Source organism: Salmo trutta, chromosome 25, assembly GCF_901001165.1.
Source record: "Salmo trutta chromosome 25, fSalTru1.1, whole genome shotgun sequence".
Lineage (NCBI taxonomy): Eukaryota > Metazoa > Chordata > Actinopteri > Salmoniformes > Salmonidae > Salmo > Salmo trutta.
In genome coordinates this window covers 29,327,865-29,337,969 of record NC_042981.1, presented here as the reverse complement: position 1 = coordinate 29,337,969, position 10,105 = coordinate 29,327,865, and the positions used below count along the sequence as shown (strand labels likewise).

The 10,105-nt window shown below is 43.2% G+C and overlaps 1 protein-coding gene across 3 annotated transcripts; it reads left to right on the top strand.

Annotated features, from left to right (window-relative positions):
* Positions 1 to 200: 200 nt before the first annotated feature.
* On the top strand, positions 201 to 9,290 carry LOC115162357 (protein max-like). 3 transcript variants are annotated; one of them, XM_029713586.1, is made up of 4 exons: positions 201 to 386; positions 8,009 to 8,116; positions 8,471 to 8,594; positions 8,814 to 9,290. In XM_029713586.1, exons 1-4 carry the CDS (start codon positions 351 to 353, stop codon positions 8,999 to 9,001), a joined length of 456 nt encoding a protein of 151 aa, XP_029569446.1. In that variant the 5' UTR covers positions 201 to 350; the 3' UTR covers positions 9,002 to 9,290. The 3 variants fall into 3 exon arrangements, with proteins under 3 accessions (XP_029569446.1, XP_029569444.1, XP_029569445.1); XM_029713584.1 differs by having other exon boundaries at positions 202 to 386; positions 8,009 to 8,125; positions 8,456 to 8,594; XM_029713585.1 differs by having other exon boundaries at positions 205 to 386; positions 8,456 to 8,594.
* Positions 9,291 to 10,105: the final 815 nt, after the last annotated feature.

Here is a 10,105-nt window from a genome sequence, read left to right as displayed (position 1 = left end):
ACTGCATTAGGATCAGCTGCCTATTCACCACAAGGTGTACGGTAAAATTATAAAAGCAGATATTGTAATAGTATTTCAAAACTTTGTCAGGAATAATACAGTCCAATTACAAAATGGTGACATAATGGTAAGTGTTTAATGAGTCACTCCAAGGACACCAATACCCATACAACATTTCGTGTTCGCACATGCGCATTACAGGCTGTTGTGTCCATGTGTAGGCGAATCACGTGGAGAGAATCCGTTGGTCGTCTTGTCCCTGCTGTAGGAGTTGCTCCGTTCTTGATTTCATTTTGGTTGCTACCTCGCTTTGTTTTTAACACTCCCCCCCTCATACATTTCACCAAAGAATGAGCGACAACGAAGATATCGATGTTGACAGTGACGTAAGTTAATGTGCTCGCTCGAGCCTTTGAGGGAAACGCGTGCTTGTTGTTTCCTGGTCTACTAGCTAGCTAGTGTAGCTGAACTGGCAGATCAGATATTTGACCCAGTAACCTGTAAACCCAGTTAGCTAAAACATTCTATCAACAAACGATATTTTATGTATTTTTAATGTCCATCTACGATAATGTCAAGTAAACGTTTGACTTACTAGCTAATGTTAGCGTTACCAGTTTTAGGAGAATGTAGTTAACGTTAGCCAACACGGAGCTTTCCTGTTCTATTTGAAGTGGTTAAATGAATGAAAATCGCTTGCTACCTAGCTAACTTGGCTAGACCCTTGGGCATCAACAAACAGCGATGCCTGCGACTCAAAATCCAGCTGCATCATTTGTATATCTTGTAAAATGATAACAACCCCACCATTACGCTGCTCTGCACTGGGGTTGTCTATCTTGCAAGAAGATAACCCCCCAAATTATGTTGAGATGCACTGGTGTCGGAACGCAAACATGGTTACATTAAGACACCTGGAGCTGGTGCCAGATATGGGTCTGAAAACGTACCTCAATGCAGGAATGGGATTAGTTCATGACTCTGTCCCATTACATTACATCATTGGATGAAGGCGTATTTTGTACGGGGGGTTTTAAGAGCCCTGACACTTGGTCTCAACATTAACACGCATCACTTGCAGTCGAGTTTTGGAAGGATAAGGAGCTTCTATTTCATATCAGTGAAAAATAAATGTAGTTCAATTGATACACACCTTTTTATATTGTTAGTGTTCCCACACTGCCATATCTTCACGAACAGCGCGTGTTGACAGAGGGACCACCTGTGCTCATTGGCTATATAACATGGTACGAACAGCTGTGTGTAAAAGCGTCAGCATGCTTCCGTTCGGATGGCATATATTAAGACCTTCGCGAGAAAAAACGGCAATAGTACTGTTTGTCCACTTCCTCAAGATATGTAATTGATTTTGACATTTTGAGAGGAGGATTTCATAGTTGCGCAATTTTGCTTCTGACTAGGATGTTTGGTGCAGTATTTCAAGTGAAAAAATGAGAACGAATCGTCTCCTTCAATGACAAGGTGCACTTCATTGAAGAATCCCTACTGTTGACCAATGGCCGACGAGGAGGGTGTAGACTTCGGCTACAGACCTGGCTACCGACTTTGCTTGCCTCCAGGAAAAAAATGTGTTCTCGAACAACCTGTGCTAATTATCTATCTAGCATCCGGGGAACACCGGTCACAGGAGGTTGGTGGCACCTTATTTGGGGATGGGCTCGTGGTAATGTCTGGAGTGGAATTAGTGGAATAGTATCAAATACATCAAACACATGGTTTGATGCCATTCCATTGACTCCGTTCCAGACATGATTAGGAGCCGTTCTGCCGGAGCAGCCTCCACTGACCTGTTTGTACACTAATGTGGGAGAAAGTGTAGTTTGTCAACTGGAGGCACACAGCATATAGATCTGTACAAAACTCCCACAGTAAGTCTTTTTTATTTGAAATAATATTTATTGCTGACATGAAAGATAAGGAGCATGCAGTGCGTTCTGAAAATATTCAGACCCCTTGACGTTTTCCACATTGTTACGTTACAGCCTTATTCTAAAATTGATTAAATGTTTTTTTCCCTCGTCAATCTGCATACAATACCTCATAATGACAAAGCAAAAACAGGCTTTTAGAAATGTTTGCTAATGTATAAACTGATACCACATTTACATAAGTATTCAGACCCTTTGCTATGAGACTTGAAATTGAGCTCAGGTCCATCCTGTTTCCATTGATCATCCTTGAGATATTTCTACAACTTTGAATGGAGTCCACCTGTGGTAAATTCAATTGATTGGACATGATTTGGAAAGGCACACACACCTGTCTATATCAGGTCCCACAGTTGACAGTGCGTGTCAGAGCAAAAACCTAGACGTGAGGTCGACGGAATTGTCCGTAGAGCTCCGAAACAGGATTGTGTCGAGGCACAGATCTGGGGAAGGGTACCAAAACCTTTCTGAGGGCCAAACTTTTTCAACCTCCTGAGGTCGTGCCTTCTTCGTGACTGTGAGTGTGTGTTTGGACCATTTTAAGTCTAGTGATTTGGACACGAGGAACTTGAAGCGGTCTACCTGCTCCACAACCGCCCATTGATGTGAGTGGGAGTGTGCTTGTCCCCCCTCGTTTCCTGTAGTCCACAATCAGCTCCTTGGTCTTCTTGACGTTGAGGGAGAAATTGTTGCTCCGGCCCCACACTGCCAGGTCACTGACCTCCTTCCTGTAGGCTGACTCTTGTCGCCGGTGATCAGGTCTGCCACTGTCGTGTCGTCAGCGAACTTGATAATGGCGTTGGAGTCCATACAGTTGTGGGTGAACAGGGAGTACAGGAGGGGACTAAGCACACACCCCTGTGAGGCCACTGTGTTAAGGGTCAGTGTGGTTCAGGGGATGTTGCCTACCCTCACCACATGGGGTCGGCCCATCAGGAAGTCCAGTTGCAGAGGGAGGTGTTCAGACCCAGAGTCTTATGCTTGGAGGGGATAAGGGTATTGAACGCTGAGCTGTAGTCAATTAACAACATTCTCACATAGGTGATCCTCTTTTCTGGGTGGGTGTGGGTAGTTTTGAGAGCAATTGAGATTGCATCGTCTATGGATCTTTTTAGGCAGTATGCAAATTGGAGTGGGTCTAGAGTGGCTGTGATGGTGGTGTTAATGTGTGCCATAACCAGCCTCTCAAAGCACTTCATGATTACAGAAGTGACTGTTACAGGGCAGTAATCATTGTGATATGAAGCCTTAGAGTTCTTAGGAACAGGAATGATTGTGGTCATCTTAAAATGTGGTGATTACAGACTGGGACAAGGAGAGGTTGAAAATTGAATGTGAATATCCCTGCCAGCTGTTCTGGACATGCTCTGAGAACGCACCCTGGAATATCGTTGGGGCCCGGGGCCTTGCGGGTGTTGACCTGATTTAAAGACCCTTCTCATGTCGGCCTCGGAGAGTGAGATCACCCAGTCCTCAGGGTGGGTGACAGCCCTCACACACGACTCAACGTTGTCAAAGCGTGCATAAAATGCATTGAGTTAATCTTTTAGAGAGGCATCGTTGGGTAGATCACGGTTGGGTCTTCCTTTGTAATCTGTAATGGACTGTAGCCCCTCTCACATGCGGCAGGTGTCGGAGCCTGTGTAATATGAGTCCACCTTATTCCTATATTGTCCTTTTGTTCGTTTGATGAATCTGCGGCGTTAGTGGGCCGCCTTGTACTTATTCCCGTCTTTGGTCGTAGCATCAGGGTTGTCTACGATAGCTCTGTGTGCGGTAGCCCTGCTTTTTAGTTTAGCGCCAACCTTGGTGTTAATCCAGGGCTTTTGACTGGAGAAGCAGCAAACCCTCACCGTGGGTACCACGTCGCCAATGCATTTTCTAATGAAGCGGGTGGTTAGCTCATCTATGTTATCGGCGGAGTCTCTAAACATATTCCTATCAGCGCTAGTAAACTAGTCCTGTAGCATAACATCTGATTCTGGAGACCATTTCTCAACTGAGTGAATCGCCGGTGCTTCAGGTTTCAGCTTCTGCTTGTAAAACAGGAAGCAAGAGTACGGAGGCCTGATGTGATTTGCTGAATTTTTTTTTTTTTTTTTTTACCTTTTATTTAACTAGGCAAGTCAGTTAACTTCTATGGCCTAGGTGGGACGCAAGCGCAAGCGTCCCACCGCTGGTACACCCTATCAACAGCAGGTGAAATATCAAGGGCGCCAAATTTGAAAACAATTAAATGTCATAATTCAGATTTCTCAAACATACAACTATCTTACACCCTTTGAAAGATAAACATCTCCTTAATCTAACCACGTTGTCCGATTTCAAAAAGGCTTTACGGTGAAAGCATAAAGTTAGATTATGTTAGGACAATACATTGAAAATAGCTGTGTGTAATGTTTTGTCAATGCAAAGACGGGCGTCACCAAAAGCCGAAAACCAGCTAAAATTATGCACTAACCTTTGACAATCTTCATCAGATGACACTCCTAGGACATTATGTTAGACAATACATGCATTTTTTGTTCTATCAAGTTCATATTTATATCCAAAAACAGCATTTTACAATGGCGTTGATGTTGAGAAAATATTTTCCCTCCAATACCGCCAGTCAATCAGCACAACAAATTAAATAATTACTATTCGAAACCATTGGTAAAATATTATATTGTCATTCAAAGAATTATAGATTAACATCTTGTGAACGCAACCGCATTGCCAGATTTAAAAATAACTTTACTGGGAAATCACACTTTGCAATAATCTGAGTACTGCGCTCAGAAAAATAGGCTTGGCGATACAGACTAGGTGCCATGTTGGAGAGATCTAAAATCAAAAATAATATGTAAATATTCCCTTACCTTTTGATTATCTTCATTAGAAGGCACTTCCAGGAATCCCAGGTCCATAACAAATGTAGTTTTGTTTGAAAAAGCTCATAATTTATGTCCAAAAAGCTCTGTGTAGTTAGCGCGTCCTGTAGGCTACTCAAAAACATGAATGTCGCCCGCCAGACTTGTCTTCACCAAAGAGGGGAAAAAAATAATATTTACGTTCGTTCAAACATGTCAAACGTTGTATAGCATAAATCATTAGGGCCTTTTTCAATCAGAACTTCAATAATATTCAAGGCGGACGATTGCATTCTCTTTTAAAACGTATTGGAACGAGAGTACCCAAACATGCACTCGCGCGCCAGAGTAGTATAGGCCATCCGCTTATGACCAACTTTCCAAGCCTCTCGTTCGGTCAGTTTTCACAGTAGAAGACTCAAACCACTTTGTAAAGACTGGTGACATCTAGTGGATGACGTAGGAAGTGCTCAATGATTAATAAGTCCCTGTGTGTTTCAATGGCTTAGGCTTAAAAGTAATTCAACACATCAGATATCCACTTCCTGTTAGAATTTGTCTCAGGGGTTTGACTGCCATATGAGTTCTGTTATACTTGCAGACACCATTCAAACAGTTTTAGAAAATTCAGAGTGTTTTCTATCCAAATCTGTTAATAATATGCATATCCTAGCTTCTGAGTTGGTGTAGGAGGCAGTTAAAAATGGGCACATATTTTTTTCAAAATTCTCAATACTGCCCCCTAGCCCCAACAGGTTTTAAGAACAAATTCTTATTTTCAATGACGGCCTAGGAACAGTGGGTTAACTGCCTTGTTCAGAGGCAGAACGACAGATTCTTACCTTGTCAGCTCTGTAAGTCGCTCTGGATAAGAGCGTCTGCTAAATGACTAAAATGTAAAATTATGTCTTTTGACAGGTTGTTCACACTTCATCAATAGGTGAAAAGACAATGCAGTCATTGCATTTGCGGCTGTTTGTTTCTGTTAAAGCCCAGAAAGCAACATACAGTGCTTTTGGAAAGTATTCAGACCCCTTGACTTTTTCCACATTTTGTTACCTTACAGCCTTGTTCTAAAATTGATTAAATCGTTTTTTTCATCAGCAATCTACATACAATACCCCATCATGACAAAGCAAAAACAGGTTTACCTATGTATTCATACCCTTTTACTCAGTACTTTGTTAAAGCACCTTTGGCAGCGATTACAGCCTCAAGTCTTCTTGGGTATGACACTACAAGCTTGGCACACCTGTATTTGGGGAGTTTCTCCCATTCTCTGCAGATCCTCTCAAGCTTTGTCAGGATGGATGGGGAGCGTCGCTGCAAAGCTATTTTCAGGTCTTTCCAGAGATGTTCGATCGGGTTCAAGTCCGGGCTCTGGCTAGGCCACTCAAGGACATTCAGAGACTTGTCCCAATGCCACTACTGTGTTGTCTTGGCTGTGTTCTTAGGGTCATTGTCCTGTTGGAAGCTCAACCTTCACCCCAGTCTGAGGTCCTGAGCACTCTGGAGCAGGTTTTCATCAAGGCTCTCTCTGTACTTTGCTCCGTTCATCTTTCCCTCGATCGTGACTAGTCTCCCAGTCCCTGCTGCTGAAAAACATCCCCACAGCATGATGCTGCCACCACCATGCTTCACCGTAGGGATAGGTCCAGGTTTCCTCCAGAAGTGACGCTTGGCATTCAGGCCAAAGAGTTCAATCTTGGTTTCATCAGACAAGAGAATCTTGTTTCTCATGGTCTGAGAATCCATTAGGTGCCTATTTTTAGCAAACTCCAATCGGGCTGTCATGTTCCTTTTTACTGAGGAGTGGCTTCCGTCTGGCCACTCCACCATAAAGGCCTGATTGGTAGAGTGCTGCAGAGTTGGGTGAACCTTTCAGAAGGACAACCATCTCCACAGAGGAACTTTGCAGCTCTGTCAGAGTGACCATCGGGTTCTTGGTCACCTACCTGACCAAGGCCCTTCTCCCCCGATTTGCGCAGTTTGGCCAGGCGGCCAGCTCTAGGAAGAGTCTTGGTGGTTCCAAACGTCTTCCATTTAAGAATGATGGAGGCCACTGTGTTCTTGGGGACCTTCAATGCTGCAGAATCTTTTTTGGTACCCTTCCCCAGATCTGTGCCTTGACACAATCCTGTCTCCGAGGTAGACGGACAATTCCTTCCATCTCAAGGCTTAGTTTTTGCTCTGACATGCACTCTCAACTGTGGGACCTTATACAGACAATTGAATTTACCACAGGTGGAATCCAATCAAGTTGTAGAAACATCTCAAGGATGATCAATGGAAACAGGATGCACCGGAGCTCAATTTCGAGTCTCAGCAAATAGTCTGAATAGTTATGTAAATAAGGTAATTCTGTTTTTTTTTGTTTTTTTTTATTGTAATCTGTTTTCACATTGTCATTATGGGGTACAAAACCGAAAGTTAAAATTTAAGAACGGGAAGCATAGAAATAGTGCACATAGAACAGATTTACACTTCTTAGACTTGCTTTCAATGAAAATGACAGCTCTGTAACTTAGATTTTTATGTGAATTTGGTCGATTGCCAAAATGTTACATATTGTAGCTTTTAAAGGGATAGTTCACCCAAATTACACATTGGTTTCCTTACCCTGTAAGCAGTCTATGGACAAGGTATGACAGCAATCCATGCTTTGGTTTAAATTCCCTTGTACTGTTTCTACATGCTAATGTTCTAGCATTTATGGCATAAATCCCATTTGTCATGGGACCAATATTAGCATTTTTCGCACATGTCCAAATCTTTCAAAAGTATCTCAAATGTATTGTGAAGCTCAAGTCACTTAGATGTTTTGAACATGTGTGAAAAATGCTAATATTGGTCCCATTACTTTAATGGGATTTGTGCCACCAATACCTTGTCTATAGACTGCTTACAGCGTAAGGAAACCAATGTAATTTTGTAGTTTGGGTGAAATATCCCTTTAAATCGTGCATCAGTCTATATTTATCCTTACTGTTACTAGGATCAACTCATTAGCAATGTGTTGGACTAATGTGTTAAATCATTGAGTTCGGATTCTAATGGGGATTAAAATGGACAGCCTATGTTTTAAAAAAAACTTCAACATTGGAGGAAGAAGCCAACTTTAAAATGTTTGCTTTAACATTTGGCCACCTATTAGCCCTATTGCTAGTTTGGGTTGACATCGATTCCTCTGTGAATCTCTCTTTGCAGGCTGACAAACGAGCACATCACAATGCGCTGGAGCGCAAACGTAGGGACCACATTAAAGACAGCTTCAGCAGTTTACGGGACTCTGTGCCTGTGTTACAAGGGGAGAAGGTTAGTGAAGTTAGTAATCGGTATTTTCTACTTTCCAGCTCTGTCAGACTGTAGAATAAATGCAATATGAAGTTAGTAGTTTGTATGAATGTCCAAATGTATTAATGCTAAATGTACTACTGTAGCAATGATGATCAAATAAGCCTCACCCATTATTTTGAATGGTATATTTTTCATTAATGAGTTAATAATCAGCTTGGAATGATACTTGGTTCCAATAAACTAATGGTATTTAGCCTAATCTTGAATAACTAGGCCACCAGTGTGTCATCTGTAATGCTCTGATAAGGACAAATGAAACATTGCCTCATGGCTGAGTTTTTAATTTGCTGCTGACAGCAATCTGTCAAACAGGCTTCCCGAGCTCAGATCCTAGACAAAGCCACAGACTACATCCAGTACATGAGACGAAAAAACCACACACACCAGCAGGACATTGACGACCTGAAGAAGCAGAATGCAATGCTAGAGCAGCAGGGTGAGTGTGGGCTCAAGGCCCAGGGACAACTGCAGGTGTAGGAGGGTGAGTCATGGTGTCTCTTGGTCATGGGCACTACTGATCAGAACCATACTTGCACTACTTACACTCTGCTTCTGATGGCCTTTATTGCATTATCCCAGTGAACAATGTTTCACGGTGGAGAAGGGAGAGACTTATACTTATCCTATTGTTCTGTGTTTCTCTGGTTGATTTTAGTCCGTGCACTGGAGAAAGCCAAAGGGAACACTACGCTCCAGGCCAACTACTCTTCCTCTGACAGCAGCTGGTACACCAACCCCAAGGGGAGCACAGTGTCTGCCTTCGATGGAGGCTCCGACTCCAGCTCTGAATCAGAGACAGAGGAGCCGGTCAATAGAAAGAAGCTGCGTGTGGAGCCCATCTAGACTCCATCCACAGTGCTATCACCAGAGAGACTCTTATCCACCAGCCCCCTCCTCCTCCTGTTCAGTCTGTTTCCATCCTTCTCATGCCAGTCCAGGAGACAGAGGGAAGACCATGTGAGAAAGGTGCGATCATGGCTTTTCCAACATTTTGTTACGTTACAGCCTTACTCTAAAATGGATTAAAATGTTTTTTAAATGTATGCGCATTACCACATAATGACCAAGCAAAAACTGGGTTTTAGACATTGTTGCACATTCATTAAAAATAAACGTATCATATTTACACAAGTATTCAGACCCTTTACCCTTTACTTGGCAGTGATTACAGCCTCGAGTCTTGGGTATTACGCTACAAGCTTGGCACACCTGTATTTGGGGAGTTTCTCCCATTCTTCTCAGCAGATCCTCAAGCTCTGTCAGGTTGGATTTGGAACATCGCTGCATAGCTGTTTTCAGGTCTCTCCAGAGATGTTCGATTGGGTTCAAGTCTGGGCTCTGGCTGGGCCACTCAAGGACATTCAGAGACTTGGCCCGAAGTCATTAGTGCATTGTCTTGGCTGTGTGCTTAGTGTCTTTGTCCTGTAGGAAGGTAAGCTGTCACCCCAGTCTGTCTTGAGCAGGTTTTCATCAAGGATCTCTGTACTTTGCAGTGTTCATCTTTCCCTCGATCGTGACTAGTCTCCCAGTCCCTGCCGCTGAAAAACACCCACACAGCATGATGCTGCCACCACCATGCTTCACCGTAGGTATGGTACCAGGTTTCCTCCAGATGTGACACTTGGCATTCAGGCCAAAGAGTTCAATCTTGGTTTCATCAGACCAGAGAATCTTGTTTCTACATGGTCTGAGAGTCCTTTAGGTGCCTTTTGGCAAACTCCAAGCAGGCTGTCATGTGCCTTTTACTGAGGAGTGGCTTCCGTCTGGCCACTCTACCATAAGGCCTGATTGGTGGAGTGCTGCAGAGATGGTTGTCCTTCTGGAAGGTTCTCATATCTCCACAGAGGAACTCTGGCGCTCTGTCAGAATGACCATCATTATTTATTTACAATTTACAATGACGGTTAACAGTGGGTTAACTGCCTTGTTCAGGGGCAGAATGACAGA